This window comes from Pocillopora verrucosa, chromosome 8 (assembly GCF_036669915.1).
Source record: "Pocillopora verrucosa isolate sample1 chromosome 8, ASM3666991v2, whole genome shotgun sequence".
NCBI lineage: Eukaryota > Metazoa > Cnidaria > Anthozoa > Scleractinia > Pocilloporidae > Pocillopora > Pocillopora verrucosa.
The window spans coordinates 509,030-525,291 of record NC_089319.1 but is presented as its reverse complement, the minus strand read 5'-3'; the positions used below and the strand labels follow the sequence as shown (position 1 = coordinate 525,291).

At 36.2% G+C, this 16,262-nt stretch overlaps 2 protein-coding genes across 3 annotated transcripts; both read left to right on the top strand.

Moving 5' to 3' along the window:
* Window positions 1–613: 613 nt before the first annotated feature.
* On the top strand, window positions 614–2,309 carry LOC131785868 (protein BTG2). The gene is made up of 2 exons (XM_059102826.2): window positions 614–1,016; window positions 1,466–2,309. Exons 1-2 carry the CDS (start codon window positions 707–709, stop codon window positions 1,960–1,962), a joined length of 807 nt encoding a protein of 268 aa, XP_058958809.2. The 5' UTR covers window positions 614–706; the 3' UTR covers window positions 1,963–2,309.
* A 1,710-nt stretch (window positions 2,310–4,019) lies between these two features.
* LOC131785810 (mitochondrial Rho GTPase 1-A-like) lies at window positions 4,020–16,204 on the top strand. 2 transcript variants are annotated; one of them, XM_059102756.2, is made up of 26 exons: window positions 4,020–4,228; window positions 4,338–4,396; window positions 5,033–5,114; window positions 5,488–5,531; window positions 5,974–6,027; window positions 6,891–6,971; window positions 7,437–7,466; window positions 8,351–8,401; window positions 8,522–8,623; window positions 8,927–8,968; window positions 9,081–9,137; window positions 9,522–9,630; window positions 9,837–9,957; window positions 10,136–10,220; window positions 10,544–10,579; window positions 10,699–10,808; window positions 11,255–11,355; window positions 11,995–12,114; window positions 12,698–12,789; window positions 13,240–13,278; window positions 13,702–13,779; window positions 14,131–14,253; window positions 14,671–14,736; window positions 14,859–14,915; window positions 15,162–15,235; window positions 15,641–16,204. In XM_059102756.2, exons 1-26 carry the CDS (start codon window positions 4,195–4,197, stop codon window positions 15,768–15,770), a joined length of 1,977 nt encoding a protein of 658 aa, XP_058958739.1. In that variant the 5' UTR covers window positions 4,020–4,194; the 3' UTR covers window positions 15,771–16,204. The 2 variants fall into 2 exon arrangements, with proteins under 2 accessions (XP_058958739.1, XP_058958740.1); XM_059102757.2 differs by lacking the exon at window positions 11,995–12,114.
* The last annotated feature ends 58 nt before the right edge of the window (window positions 16,205–16,262 follow it).

The window sequence follows — 16,262 nt, the reverse complement described above, 5'->3', positions numbered from 1 at the left end:
TTGCTCTTTGATTGTCGTAAATACAACTGAAAAGGTGTCCTGTGTATAACCGACAAAAAATATTTAATATAGTATAGTATCATAATATGGTAGGATATAATTACCCAAGCGATGTGTTTATTTGAGTTGAAGACTCTCTAGGGCATACGAATTAAATCGCTGACCCTTCCTACAAAACTACAGTAATGATCGTTTTCAGATTCGAAGTTTTCAACTTAGGAAGGAAGGCCTTTGTTTCGGAAGTAATATTTGTTAATGGCAAAATAAATTAGATGTGGATTACGAACAGAGCTTTGTTCCTACGAAGTCGAAAGTGTCATAATCACACCATATATAGAGTTTGTTTGCAATATATGACGTCAAACGGAAGCCAATACGAAACAATAGAGGGATCGTCGGAAGCGCCTATCAATGACGTATTTACACTCAATTTAGAGCGTCTAGAGGGGCTTTTCCTTGCTGCTATCTAATTGGTTATAATATTAGCTTATTGTCTTGTCATTAAATGAAATGATTCTCATTGGTTAACGATGACGTTGTTGTCTATCTTAGAAACCAATCAGTGATGAGATTTGCGAAGACGATGCAAATATACTTTGACTCCTCTCTATGTCTTTCGCTTTACCATCCTACTAAACTCGAAGTAGAAAACCTTAGTGAGACATTTTATATATTTTTTAATAAAATCTTAGTCAACGAAAGGCCAATGGAGCTTGAAATACAAGTCGCTGTTAACTTCCTCATCGGCTACCTCGTCAATAAACTGCCACGTCGAAGAGTACAGCTTTTTAACGAGGAGGTTGTGAAGAAACTGACGAAGAAATTTGAAGGCCATTGGTACCCCGAAAAACCATGTAAAGGAAGCGGATACCGTTGCCTCCTTATAACTGACAGCCTAGATCCTGTGTTGGGTTCTGCTGCAGAAGCAAGCGGACTTAGCGCAAAGGATGTGAAAGCCAATTTGCCGGAAAAGCTCTGTCTGTGGATCGACCCACAAGAAGTATCCTTCAGAATCGGTAAGTGCTGTTTGAGCCCAAGGCTAAAGGGATTTTATTTCGCAGCGACTGTTCTTAGATTTTAAATGGTATTTTCTGACAAGTTTCGTTACCCTTTGTTTTTTACTCTTTGAAGGGATTATTCTTTGGTTGATATTGCGAAAGGGATATTTTAGAACGCGTTCGAATACTCGATTGAATAGAGTCACGTAGGGTAACTGCATGCGTAAGCAAATATGAATCCACACGTCTCGAGTTTGCTAAGGACTTGCTTCGGTAAGCATTTTCTTTAGAAGGTCAGGTTCTTTTAAAAAGAGATCCTGTTAGATAATCCCATTTCGTTGTGATCAGACTGTAACCTCGAAATCAATTTTCCTGGCAAATTATCGCCCACGCGTGTACCTTCTACCAAATGTCTTCTTGGTTGTGTATGCATGACTAATGTTTCTTTTCATTTGTTCTTTGTGTAGGCGAACAAGGGTCCGTGAAGACGATCTATAAAGCTGAAAAGAAACCTGATGCAATCTGTGACGAAACCACTCGCTGGGTGAACCTTTTAAATGGCCACAACAGCGGTAACTCAAACAGCCCAGTTCCATTCCGTAGTCAAAGCCCTCCAAGAATCATGGCGGACCGCTCTTCTCCTGTGTTGTCATCCGCTTCCAGTTCTTCACCATCACCTCCCTTGTACAACTCACAATACATGCCTTACAATAGCTGGAGCGCAGCAGAGGAGTCTTCTTTGTTTAAATTCAGGGCGAAAAGAGCTTCTCCGACATCTCTGTCGCCAAACGCGAAAGAGTTCAACTATCGGACCCCGTGGGACAACTTCAACTATGGAGCACAACAAAACAGTGGGCTGGATACCACTCGTGGCGCGTTCATTTCTTCTTCTTTTTTAGACTGGTTTAATTACAACGAGATTGGAAATTTCAACACTGCTGCCCAGCTACCAATATTAGCCTGAAAAATGTTAAGTGTTGGGTGTGCGGAGTTATACATTGCAATTTGAAAAGGTGTTAAAATAATATTTGTATAGATAACCATAGGAAAAAGATGATGTGAAATTCTTCACAGAAAATTGTAAATTTTTACAAAATAAGTTACAGTATTTCTCCAACGCATGTACATTTGTACAAAAACGTTTTGTTTATAAATATAAAATGTATAGTGTTTCTTAAAAGAGATGTACGAGGTATTTTGTTCTTGTTTCAAAGAAACTCCGAAAAAATAGAGCCACAATGGTGTTGAATTTATTATTGGATTGTATTTAAAAATTTTGAAGAAAGAGGAATAAAGTTTGCATACAATTTATCTATCTGTTTTAATTTTTTTGTCTTGACATCACAACAATTGAGAAAGTGATATGATATGTATTGGACACTAATTTAACAAAGAAATGCTAGAGGATTTTACTCCAAAATGGTTTTTTTCAAGCACCTGCATCATTCGGTTTGTTTGAGGCAATTTTATTTTATTTCTTCAGGGTTTGAGTAAGTTAAGGTGTTTTAAGTTTGGTTGCTTTCATTTATGAACAAGTCAAAACATGTACAAGCTGGGTAAATATCTGGAAGCATTTCATGTTAATGTTCAGCTGTTAGTGTCAAGGATATATTTCTACATTTATTCAATGGGGTTAACATTGTCTACATTTTATACAATGGGGTTATCATTGGTGCACAGCTGTCCTTTTGAGAAGTTAAGGGAACAGCAGAGAAGCTGTGGTTTGCTGAATGTGGTACCTCATTACTTGTCACCTTCAATACAGAAATTGTTGGTTAAATGTCTTTCAAATTGACTGTAACACATTTACTGGTTGGTGGGGAATATTGTCTAGACAACCTGTTTAAACAACACTGACAGTTAATCTTATGGATAGAGAATGATTTGACATTGTGATCGATGATGATAATTGTGTCTTCTTCATGAGTTAAATACATATTAGCTGTTGCATAATGCACATACTTGCAAGGGTTGAAAAGTATGAAACAAAAGAATTTGAAAGATCCAAGAATTTTTAAAGCTATTTTAACACACTCTTGTGTCTGTTTTTGTTCTTGAGCTAAATCATTTTCAAAGGTGCTCAGACGTTTCTCTATACCTGGGAAGAATACTATATTGTGGATGGTCTCCATGTTAGAATTTATTTAAAAGATAGCACTTTCTTTATAACAACTTGTGAATCAAATGTGACAGCTGACTCTCGTTGTGTTAGAATTCCAGGTCTGCTGTATCTAGGGTGCATTCAGTAGGTAAGATGGCCAAAGAACTGAGAAATTAAGAGAGAAAGTTTTCAATGTAATTTCTGAATTAAAAAGCAAACATTCATCAAAGTGCAAAAATGTTTATGGATTAGTCTTTGAATCAATTTTCATACATACAGACAACCTAAAGCATACTCCATCGAAATCAAAGCTACAAGCTTGTAGATTATTTATTGGTAGAGTGTGTTAATAGCAAACCTAAGCTGGAAGAGTCATTGTATTCCTTTATTTCATTCTTCACCTAACTTCATTTTACCTTATTGCATTAAGACTACTGAGCTTTAGGAAGCTTCCCTCTTTCTGGGTCATAAAGTGGTGCCAGGCAAGGTGTTACCTGTCTGACAGATCAGGCTGGGAGCTCAGGCATCTTTCAGATGACTTTCAAGTGTTTGTACCACTCAGGTGCTCTGTGATCTTCTCAAATAGCATTGGGCCTCATTGTCTATCCATAACAATGACCCTTTCACCCCTTAAAGTCTCTAGCATCCAATTTCTCCCTACACATTCAGGTCACAAGAAAGGCCAAGGAAATGATCCCAACCGAAAAAGCTTCTGGTTTTTAAATAAATTCTCCCTGTTAGCAGTTCAGAAAATGAATAGAGAGAACTGCAGAGAAAGTGCACACTAATATCACGGGTTTAAAATCCCTTTCCCTCCCCACTCCCACCTACAACTTTCTTTCGCCTTGCTACCACAATATCTTGTACAGCGGCTGATTTCTAATCTCACGCGCATTACTTATTCCTGATTTAAGATGGAAGGCGGCAAATAGTAATAACTGAAGAGCATTAGGGGGAGAGGAACATTTGAATTAAAATATAGATCTCCTGTATAACAAAGATCGGTTTTCAGCTGTACCTTTCTTTAGGTCATTCTCAATTTAACGTAAACAACTAGGTGGTATTTATTCCAAGACAGTAAAAAATAACTTACTAATGAAGGACGTTCGGATATTGTTGGTTGGTGACCGTAAGTAAATGTAGCTTCTTGTTGTTTTGGACTTACGTAACAATAAGCAGAAGTAAGTCATACGTAAATATATATGTATTTATGTTCTTTGAAATGCGTTATATTACAGCTCAAGTTGGAAAAACGTCGCTTATTCTGTCGCTTGTAAGCGAGGAATTTCCTGAAGAGGTAAGCTAAACAAGGCGCGGTATATCCAAAAAGGGCACGACGAAGCTGATCTTCTGTCAATATATATATCTGTTAAAGATCTACATTCGATCCCTGTTTATTTCATGTTTCTCTTGGAATGAACATGCAGAGACCAATTCATAACACAGGGAATGCTTTAGTTGCTTCCTGTACACCTGTGATTGCACAACTTGTTAGGTGCCGAGGAAATGAACATTGACAATCTGCCGCAGTTATTATTTCCTCTACGTCTGTGACAATTCGTCTCGTAGCACAGAAGATAAGTTATTCCCAGGTCTGCTACCGTGAGAGGAAAGGGAGCTCTTGATTTCTCTTTACCATAAGGAAAAACATATTGTATGAAATTTTTATTTACATACATGTATAATGTTTCAGGTTATAGGGTAACTGGCATGGTGAGGGAGAAACAAAAAGATTGGGAAAATTTGTTATTGAGCTTCTTTTATTGATATTTGAGCAAAACTTTTGTATGATAGTTTCAATGGCTATCACCATGAGTCTGTTTACTTGCTTTCCTTATTACTCTTCCTTCCAGCTAGTCTTAGGAACAGCAAAAAATGTTTACATTCAACCTACTTTGCTGCTAATGAGTTATCTCATTTATAATTTTTGAAGGTCCCTGCGAGAGCAGAAGAAATCACCATACCAGCTGATGTGACTCCTGAAAAGGTCCCAACACATATTGTGGACTTTTCTGGTCAGTAGAATTGTGATCATACATCTTAGAAGGGAGGGGATATCTGTGAAGTGCTGTGGAAACATAAGGAAATGCAAGGGTGTGTGCGTGATGGGGGGGAGGGGGGGTTGGGTGAGGCAGGAGGGTGGGAAAGGTAGGGTAAAACAGTGTGGTAAATGAAGGACATCCTGACCCCTTCTCCTTTCACTAGTTTGTTATCCTTGCCACATCTTTCTACTCAATTTTTTTACTAGCCCCATGCTGTCCTCAATCTTACCAATCCAATATTAAGGCAAAAAGCTAGTCAGGGAGATTTCAGATATGTCCTCCAGGAAAAAGATGTAATTCCTTTTATTTTGTCTTTTGAAGATGGGTACCCTTTTTTTTTTACCAGACCTTGATCAGTCAGAAGATATGCTGATTGATGAGATTGTGAAGGTAATATTCAAAACATGGATAATGGTGCACTATTATACATGAAATGTACATTTTAAAATCTTCCTTTGTAGCATTCCTATAGAGTTCTAAGGGCAAATGTTTCGCTATTCAGGGAATGATCATTCATAACCAAAATGCAATCCTGTATTTTTTGGTTTTGATGGCAACCTACCCTTTTTAGCCCTTTCACTTTCACTCCCCTAAATTGATGTTTTTTTACTTCTCCTCATCTTTCTGCCTGAAAATGTATTGATAGTGAAAGGAGAAATTCATTTTTGGTCATTCCTCACTAGGTAAAGGATTAATGATCAAAGTTTTGTCACAGTTATATGTGACTCCAAACCTATTGTTGGATGTGATAATCATTTAGAAATTCAGATATTTATTTCATTTTTTACGAGAAAAATATGATAATTAGTCACAGTCCAATATGATTTGACAGGCCAATGTTGTGTGTGTGGTATATGATGTCACATCAGAAGGATCACTTGAAAGGGTAAGTGTAATCTTATGTCAGTCTGCATTGAAAAAAAAATAAACATTTCCTAAGCATTAGATTATCTAAGTTACTTTAGATCAAGAATATACTTTTGTCCATATGCCCTAAACTTCCTCAAACACTTGACAATACATACTTTTGATAGTTTTCCAGATATTCATAGGATGTAATGGAAAATTCGGTTTGTCAGCAGTGAAATGATCAACATGAAAATAATTATTGAATAGAAAGCAACAAAGTTTTGTTTAGTTTCATCATTCATGAATATGAATCTGATCATACCATTAAATTATGTAAATTTATTTTGAACTGGGGTTGAAAATCAAGGTAAACAATTATCCTGGCAGGTGAGCTGCAATCTAAATAATTGCAGAAAAGAAACCTGAACAACTCTGGGCTTTGACAGGATTCAAACCCAGGCCTCCCGGTTATTAGTTGGGTGCTACCTACAATTAAGGTATGAAGCCATATGCTGGGACTGGGGCACATTATAGACTAAGGGTTCTTCTTTTGCATGGAGGAATCTGAATCATTGACAGTGAATATCAGTATACATATTGTCTATGCTGTTCTTTACATTTTCTAAAGTACTGATAAGGAGAATTTGTTTAACAATCAAGAGTTCCTTTGGTTGGTGATCACTTCCTCCACTCTTGTGACAGTAAAATTTAATGCAGGGATGATGTGGCAAGGAGAAATTAGATGCAAGTCATTCTAAGGGATCCATGAATTAAGGAAAAGCTTATTTAATAGAAAAATCCATGATGGACGTCATATATTTATTTACAATAAGCCATTTGCTCCACTGCCAACTCATGCTAAACCACTTGATATGAATGTGTGCGGGTTTGTTTGAACAGATTACATCTTATTGGTTGCCGCTGATAAGACAAACTGGAGAGGAAGATAGTTCAAAGCCTGTTATTATTGTTGGAAACAAGGTAGTTTAATTGGCATGTTTTTAAGTTATTGCTTTTATGCTCAAGACTGCTCTTTGATTTACTTCAGGCCCTTTTTGAAGGTTGGGAGGGGAGGGAGTTCATGGATGTGTTTTAATGTCAAAGAACCTTGCTTAGGTTGCGTCAAATGTTGATACACATGGATACAAAAGAGAACATTAGAAACAACCTCAACCAATTGGCTCTAGTACTTTTCTTTATAAATATAGTTATATTAATTGAGTAACATTCTAATGTAACACTACAATTACAGAACCCTTGTCACCATTGTTGAAACACTTGGCAAACAAACAATAACACCATACTGAACACTATTTTGAACACTGCTTTGCCCTTTGCCTCCATTTTATATGTAAGTTACAAGGTACTTTTACCCAAATTTTCTTTCAAATGAGTTGTTTAAAGTGTTATAATGTCTTTTTATTATTTGTATTTTTTGGTTTACAGTCAGACCTTATGGATGGAAGTACAATGGATGTGAGTGTAAATGGGCTAAAAATATACATGGTTGTTACAAAGAGGTCCTTAGGAACCTGAATTTGATTATGAGGGTGATTTTCACTGTGATGAACACTACTTAAGCAGTAGTGAAAGTAAGGCTTCGAAAAAAAAAATCAAAACATCTAGGCTAGTATGGAAGTTGAATGCATGACCTCTACGATACCAGTGCAGTGCTCTACCAACTGAGCTAACAAGCCAACTGGGAGCTGGTCATTTTGTTGGTTCATAATAAAACTGTGAAGTGATGAATGAATAACTTTGAAGATATGAATATTATAATTATGTGAACTGCAGATTGATAATTTAAAATGAATATGATAGTGATATTTACATAGGCCTGAGGATATAGAGGAATAATTCATGGTAATCACTAAAGATGAAAGTAAAATGTTGAAATATAAAAGGTGACTCAAGATTTAATTTTTGAAAGCATTTGATAGGCTACCATAAAGTCCCTGAATTAAGAAAATTTTGCATTACTTTTTTGTATCAAAAATGAAACAAAAAAATGGCAGGTCATTGTATACTTGAGATGTTTTTAGTGTTTAGTAAACCACTCTGATGCATCAGACATCTGTTTGTTTCTGTGGCATGAAATTGTGTTGAAAGTATCTTGTAATTTGTTCAAGTCTTATGAAATTATTTCAACTAGTTCTTTATGTAACTGCATTGTTCAAGGGGAAAGTAATCTGTAATTTAACTCTGATGAAGGGGTAATGCTCTCAACATCAGGTTGAGAAACTCTTTGTGGTGGCCAGTTTACGTGATCAACTTGGTTGATTAGATCAAATTATCATGTAATTATACCATTTTGATCTAGTTGGTTTAAGTATTTGTGATGTTCTTTTTTTTTTTAATAGACTGTTTTACCAATAATGAATGATTACACTGAAGTGGAAACTTGTGTTGAGGTGAGCATCTGGCAGTTGCAAAAGTTAAATTATTCACTTGAGATACTTTAATGAGTCATTACTATGGTAGGTTAAAGACAAACCTTATGAAAAATGTGGCAATTGTGTTTTGTACTTCAGTGCTCAGCAAAGGATCTGAAAAATATATCTGAGATGTTTTATTATGCACAGAAGGCAGTCCTCCATCCTACTGCTCCTCTCTTCTCTGCTGAAACCAAGGAGGTCCGTATCAACAGTAGGTTCCTCCTAAAAATGATTCATTTATAATTGAACAAAGTACTTTTTAAACAAACATTGAATACTCAGAAGATAATTATGATGAATAAGTAAGAAAACTGAAAGAAAGGATGAATAAGTAAGAAATCTGAAAAAAAAGGATGAATAAGAGTAGTTATGTGGTATATTTTTTAACCTTTGGATTGTGAGAATAGCCATGTGAAAAATTGTGTGGATCTGCATCAATCTACTTTTTTCTGCCAATTATTAAGAGATAGTTGTTCATTTTTGTTGTCTTGTTTGTTGCAGTTAAAACCATTATGCCAGGCTGCTCTCACAAGAGTTTTTAAGGTACCTTTAAAGTATTCCTCTGTATAAATTTAAATTTATGATATTTTTGTCTTTAATTGGCAATTAAAAAGAAATAACACTTACAAAACTTATCCCTTCTTTCATTTTGTAGATATCAGATAAGGATAATGATGGCTTACTGAGTGACAATGAATTGAATGAGTTCCAGGTTAGTTAGCCCTGATTGGTTTAAAACTTATTGTGTGTTGCACTGATAAAGCCACAGAAAAATGAGGTTTATTTTTTAATAGCAATAGAACACACTTTCTATCAGTTTAGTGGTGTTAACAGCCCTCTTAGGAGAACACTTAAAAAAGTGTGTAGATCACTTGCCTCTGGTTTGTAATTTTTCTGTGTGGCCCTACAGCTTTTTTGAACTATAAGGTCTGTCAATCAAAGAGCCACTCTGTGGATGTCACTAGGATTATCACTTCTCTTTGTTTTTATTATTATAAACATCTGATTGAAGCCAGAGGATGGGAACATGGGCTGTTACCATTTTTTGAACCATTGTATTGGTCTTAATCCTCTCTCTGTTACAATTTATCCATAGAATCGATGTTTCAATACCCCTCTGCAAGGACAAGGTTTACAAGATGTTAAAAATGTAGTCAGGAAGAATGTTGAGGGAGGATTACAAGATGGTGGACTTACATTAAAAGGTAACACACATAAAGTGGTCCAGAGTTTTTTCCTTAGACTAACCCTCATGTTCTTATACAATTGTAGAAGCTTTTGCCTACAACATGAACCCAAACATCTCATAGTGAGCATTTCCACCCAGACATGGTCCATAACATTAGCTTTGGGTACCATTTGACAATATTCACCTCACTTTCAATCAATAATTGTTAAGCATTTTTTGTAGGTTTCCTGTTTCTTCACACACTCTTTATCCAGAGGGGGAGACATGAAACAACATGGACTGTTCTCAGAAAGTTTGGATATGGTGATGATCTTAAGCTCAGACCTGATTATTTGTGTCTTACGTAAGTTGACATGAATTTGTTAGATTGTATTAGGTAATGACTAGTTTTCCCTCAGCAGTGGTAACAGCAAAAGGCTTGAGAGAGTTGGGTAATAAATTAAGTGATATTTTCACAAAGAACTCAATTAGTTGTGAATTCCAGAGAAATCAAGCTTTCCAAATATTTGATATTGTTACAGGATTGACATGGGGGCAGATCAAACAGTGGAATTATCAGATGCAGGATATCAGTTTCTTATTGACCTCTTCCAGAGACATGACAAGGTGTGTATGAATTCCACTGAGAGTTTGCAAGGCATGATTGTACAGGTAAAGGGAGACAGTATAATACTGTGTAAAGATAAATTATGATAAGAATTGGGACTCACTGGAGTTGAATTTTGCTTGATTTATTGAAAAAAACACTAGGCAACTGATATTTAATTTCATGATTTCTGTTGCCTATGGACCAAACTTGCTCATATCACTGTAGATTGCTGAAAATCAAGGAACATCTATTTTCAGTGATTATTATGGGTTGTTTAAAGATAGAGCCCCTCACAATGACCATGATTCCAGGATTAACTAACACCTTTATTTGTCTCTAGGATGAAGATGAAGCCCTTTCTCCTGAGGAACTTCAAGTGAGTTGAGGAAAATAATAATGATGAGAACAAATTGAGACAGTTTTTAAAAATGTAATATTCATAATATGGTAGAAAAAGTTTCCAAATGTCAGATTGTTTTCTGTTTTCTGCTTTAGGCACTCTTTGGTACCTGCCCGACAATGCCTTGGGGTGAAGATGTTCTTAGCTCTGTTGAAACTAATGCCAATGGATGGATAACTCTCCAAGGATTTCTAGCTCAGTGGGCGTAAGTGTTACTCTGAATTCCTCTATTCAACCAAATGTTTAAAAAAAGGGATAAACTGTGAGGCAAATATATAAAGAAAGAAGCAGCTTGACATGGGTAGTTTGTGCTTTGATGCTGTGAGACAGAGACAAACATCAAGGAAGCCACGGGGGATGTCACTTGTCTGTTGACTGGGAAACAAATGAACAAGGCTAAATGCTGATATTCGTTTTGTTTGCATTTTTCATTCACTGGGGTGAATTTTTAACAATTTTGAACTTTTTATGCATCAATAATGATGACTATTCTGTTTTAAAAAAAAACCTACTAGACAGTCTACCAATTAATGAAGAGCACAAAAAAAAAATTACTTCAGCGAATCTCTTGTTTTCTGTCATCATTTTTTTTTTAACAAACTTGCAATTTTTGCATTTCCCTGAGGAATATTTTTTCCTTATCATTTGCAGGCTAACAACTTTCTTGGATTACACTAGAATGTTAGCATATTTAGCATTTTTTGGTTACATTCATCAGGAAATTGAAGCTTCCCTTTCTACCGCAATAACAGGTAAAATAAAAAACACACGCTGCCTCACAAAGCATATACTTTACTCAGCCAGTGAGAAATATTAAAGTAATTTTTCATATATCTGGAAGTGAAAAGTGTTGTTAGTCAAGGGCATTCTTGCGTCAACATAAGTGTAATTTTTTAACCAATTTTCTTTTTTAAACATCCATGATTTTAGTTGATGTTTAGATGAATGAAAATAAAGCTGTATTTACTTTAAAACTGAACAAATCAAAAAGTTTAACAATAACCCTCTGACTCCATGTTGACTACAAACAACCAAGGAGCAAAAGTAACTGATTTCAATATCAGCCCTGAATCACACATTAAGATCACGAGAGTAAATAAAATGATCACCAACTAAAGAAGCTGTTGATTGTGAAAAAAAATTCTCCTTGTCACAGAGAACAGTCTGCCTGCTGATATCAAGGTGTAAAGGATTAAAGAAACTGTTTTGACTCCAGAATGATATTAAGGTTACTAATAGACATTGTCATAAGCACTTAACTAAAACCCATTTGACCCTGAAGTATTACTTATAATTATGTCATCCTGCTGCTTTGTAGACAGAAAATTAACTCAACTTGATAGTCTACTAACTAATGTTTTCTTGATTTTTTTTCCATCTATCTCTTCCAGTCTGTTCCCCTCTTCCTTTTACTCTGGTCTCTTCTGTCTCTCGCCTCATTCAGATGCGAAAAAAGTTACGACTTTTACCTTCCTCTTACTCTCAGTGGGGCCAAGCAAAAACTCAACTGGGTATTTACTACTTGTCAAAAACGTTTGATCCGGAAGTAAATTTTGTTGTAAATTCAATAACCTTAAAACATTTAAAAAACTGATTTGAGTGTGATTATCAGTCAAGTAATCTATATACTATTTGAGGTGATAATGGCAAGAGTTGAGAAACTTGAAAAAAACACACTTTGATATTGGTTCTGTTCTTTTCATTTCTGTTTCTTTACTTTTCTTTTCCTTTCATCCACTTTGCTTATTTCTTTTTTATTTCTTCTGTTCTTCATAAGTTTTGTGTATGCTGAACAATTATTGATTTCTGGTAATTTTAATTTGATTTTGCTTTCAATTATCCGTTCATTTATTCATCTGTTTCATTATTATTTTGTTTCATGTTATTTGTGCGTGCTAACTGATCTCCCTATATTAATACATGTACAACAAGTGAAATGACAGAGAGTGCTGAGTTGTGGTAAAGACTGTGATCAAGTTTTCTCTTGTTACACAGTTTCGTGCAAGTAATCATAATATGTGTAATTGAAATTCCTAACCGCTCGTAAGCACATGCGAACAGTACTTTTAATTTATTCATTTCCTCTTATCCAAGTTACTCGGAGTAAAGCTGTTGACCTACAGAAGAAACAGACATCTCGCTCTGTATTTCAGTGTTACGTATTTGGACCACCAGGCGTTGGAAAGGTACCACCCTGTTGAGTTAAATTTTACAGCAGTAATTGTATCGTCGAACAAACGGCTGTAGAATAACTCTAAAATTATCACCACCATCAGCGCCTTTGTTTGGAGGCTTGGCATATTAACTCCGCCCACACTCCTTTAAATCGTGACGATGGCGGCTTGCTTCCTGACGCCTATTCACACCTCGTCAGAAAAAAGGCAGCTAATTAGTGATCATATAAAAGGATCTCTTGTTGCAGCGTTTAGATCACCCCTGATGAAGGCACTAGACAGGAGTGTTGAAACGTTGGGTCTATAAATTGTAACTTCTTCGGTTACATTCATTAAATCTGTAAACCAGAGTAGCATCAAACCATGTCTGGCCGTTACGGTTGTTTGCGCGCGTCGCTGAGAATACGGTGATTTTTCGTGATGCTTCATCTTCATCAGATTTTTTTGTTTTTATTTCTACAGACGTCCTTCCTTCAAGCATTTTTAGGGCGAACCCTTGAGGTGAGGGTGCTATGAATTTCCATTCCTTCCCTTCCATTAACTTGCAGAAACACTCAGACTACATTTACAGACACCAAGGACAAGTCATGCATTAAGTGTTCTTGTTACCAGGCCTTGGCAAACCGTCAGGTGGAGCCCGGCTTGTCTCGGTTGATGCAATACTGGGATGAAAGTCTTCTCAGTAAACAAACACAGAATGCAGCTCAGTGACGGAAGCTGACCATCACTTTCATGTAGCGCCTCTTAAAGGTGTCTGCGCTGTTAAGAGACTCGCCCCTTGTTTATGGTAATCTTTCCACTCTGGAAAACTTCACTAAGTGCTATAGGAATAAACGAAAAAAAAAGTCGTTTATGCTTCTTGCAGTTTCTTTCATATCCTACAATTCCCACCACCAAATTATCTTTGTTTCTTTTTATTCTTAGCCTGGCGAATCAGAAAAGGAATTGTCGAATTATGCCATTAATCTACTAGAGGTGAACAGGCAAGAAAAATACCTAGTGGTGAGTAGAAGGACTGAACTTCTTTAAAATTGCGTTATATCGGCACACTCGAGTAGATAAGGTGATGTCTAAGCGTCAGACGGACGAGTTCCCTTTTTGTGAATATGGTTGACTATTGTTGTCACTCTCAGTGTCTTTATCACGAATTGATTTTTAATTCGTGAAAACAATTTGTAGATCTCCTTTGTAATGGCGAAATATTTCCAACGGATTGATGGCCGTCCTCCTCCCAGCAGGTGCCCAATAGTCATTTTCATGATCAGTCGCTTTGATAAACATATTTTCTATGGCAGTTTGTTTCAAGTTTATTCGCTGATATTTCTGATTTCATTTCTTTTTTATTTACTTCAGTTACGTGAAATCGAATGGGAAAATTCTGGATTTCTGTTGCACGACAGACGATGTGATGTGGCCTGTTTTCTTTATGACTCGTCGGATCCAGCTTCGTTTACACAAGTGGTACAACTGCGAGAGGTAATAACTATAGCTTGGTGCTAATAATGTAACACTCCAGAGTTACTGTGGATTTGCCGCTTCCAGTAACTGAAGTGCACAAAATATTACAAACATGCAAAAGGCTTCATTTTGTACTCGGGGGTCTTAATTCAGTTTTTCACGTAAAATGACAATGTCTAGGCATCGAATTAATTCATATTGTGATATTTTCTAGAAAACTGGGTACGTATTTGTCGGTAGAATCTGATGTTAGTCTTAATAAGTTTCGGTGTCCTTAGTGACCTGATTCAAGTTCAAGTAAATATTTACCGCCATGGATACTTGGTGCGTAATACAGGTCTGTAGTACTACTGAGAAGCGTCTTACAAAGGGTGTAAAACAAAAGTCAAAAACTTAGTAAGATTATGACTACGATTTATCTTTGTGTGTTTCCAGAAACTTCCCAAAACAGTTCCTTGTATGTTAGTTGCTGGCAAAAGTGAAGGCGTTGCAGCTAAACAGGTAATAATTTCCAGAATTTTCTTTCTGTAAAGAAATTTGATCAGAACTGGGATACAGGAAATAAATCACAATTGATGTGTGAGTATCAAGGCTGACACATGGTGTATTGCATTTTTTCGTAGGATTTTGAAATGCAGCCGTCTTTGTACTGCTCGTTAAACAAGTTACCGCCACCTCAGGTTAGTTATCATTTGGATTTCAAGTGAAAGCTAACAATTGAAACTGTTCATGTGGAATTGTCTTCTCTTGACTTACTTTTACAAATCTTTTAGTTTTGAACAACTATTAGGAAGACTTTGTGAGCCATCGAGAAAGCTGTAAGAATAGCAATGAGCCTCTTTGAAGAAAAATTTAAAATTTTCAAATTAAAAATTTTCAAATTAGCCTAACATTAACAACTGTTTTTGTTTGTGTTCATTTTGCAGCCATTTTCATCCCTTAACAGACCAGACATACACAGAGCTATCTACGACAGCCTCGCCCAAATGGCCGTTTATCCGTAAGTAAAGTGGATCATATGCTAAGGGCAGTTGTAAAAGGGGAGCAAAACTCTTAAGTCATGATTTGCTAACTTGGCTGTAGTAGTTCTAGTAGACTTGACCGGTTCGTCAAGTATGGTAATAGGGTTTTAAAAATAAAGGTAAATACAAAGAAACATGGCAGTCCCCGAATTCTCAGTTAGCAGGGAAAGATCATAACATGTCGTAACATGCAGGCCAACCTGGAGATGAGGTAACTGATATCTCCATTGTCTGTGTTAGTTTCTCGGTTGTTTGATAGAAAATGGACTGAATTCTCGTTTCCTCCCTCGCTCGCATTGCTTCTTCGCTCGTCTTTACAAAATGACTGCCTGGGAGAGGCAAAGATCTTGAAATACCTAGCGTTGTTGCTTTTTGTTTCGTAGGCACCTCTGCGGCCCTAATGCAGACAGTGTGACGTCATATTGGATTATGGCAGGCTTAACAGCCGCGCTCTTAGCAACCGCTGGAATAGTGGTGTTCAGATACTTGAAAAAGGGAGGTTCGACCACGTGACAAGAAACAAAGCGTATTAGGAATATATACTAACAAGGCGTTTATTTTGCCTTTGTATTGAACCACGGGGTTCAAAATGTAAAGAGGTTCTAAATTGAAAAACTATAAGCCAAATGTGGAAACAAGAGGATCAATCATAACAAAGTGGACATATTTTTATTTTCAATGGAATTGTAAAAGTTTCCTTTTTACCCATTATTGTAGTAATGTAGGAGTTTGTGATGTGAGCAATTTTTGTGAATCTCGATCTTTAGCTCGGTTAATTCTCGTATTTGAAACAAAAACCAGGATTGTTTGAATTTGTTTTTTCCTTGCGGACAAGTTTCATTAAGGAGTTCCTCCTTTGTCCGTAGCTGTGTAATATCGTCTAACAACGTTTAAATACCTGTTGTCCAGAAACTTTTAAAATTTAAACATGAAAATATTTTATTTTGTTTTGGCTTGATAATGTGGGGAGTTTTGTAACGGAACACGTAGAAATGTTCAGTTCTC

Coding starts and splice junctions, on each gene's coding strand:
- LOC131785868 (XM_059102826.2), top strand. CDS start 707: ATGGAGCTTGAAATACAAGTCGCTGTTAACTTCCTCATCGGCTACCTC. Junction 1,017..1,465: donor AGAAGTATCCTTCAGAATCG/GTAAGTGCTGTT, acceptor TTCTTTGTGTAG/GCGAACAAGGGTCCGTGAAG.
- LOC131785810 (XM_059102756.2), top strand. CDS start 4,195: ATGAAGGACGTTCGGATATTGTTGGTTGGTGACC. Junction 8,624..8,926: donor TCTCTGCTGAAACCAAGGAG/GTCCGTATCAAC, acceptor TGTTTGTTGCAG/TTAAAACCATTATGCCAGGC. Junction 10,221..10,543: donor TCTTCCAGAGACATGACAAG/GTGTGTATGAAT, acceptor ATTTGTCTCTAG/GATGAAGATGAAGCCCTTTC.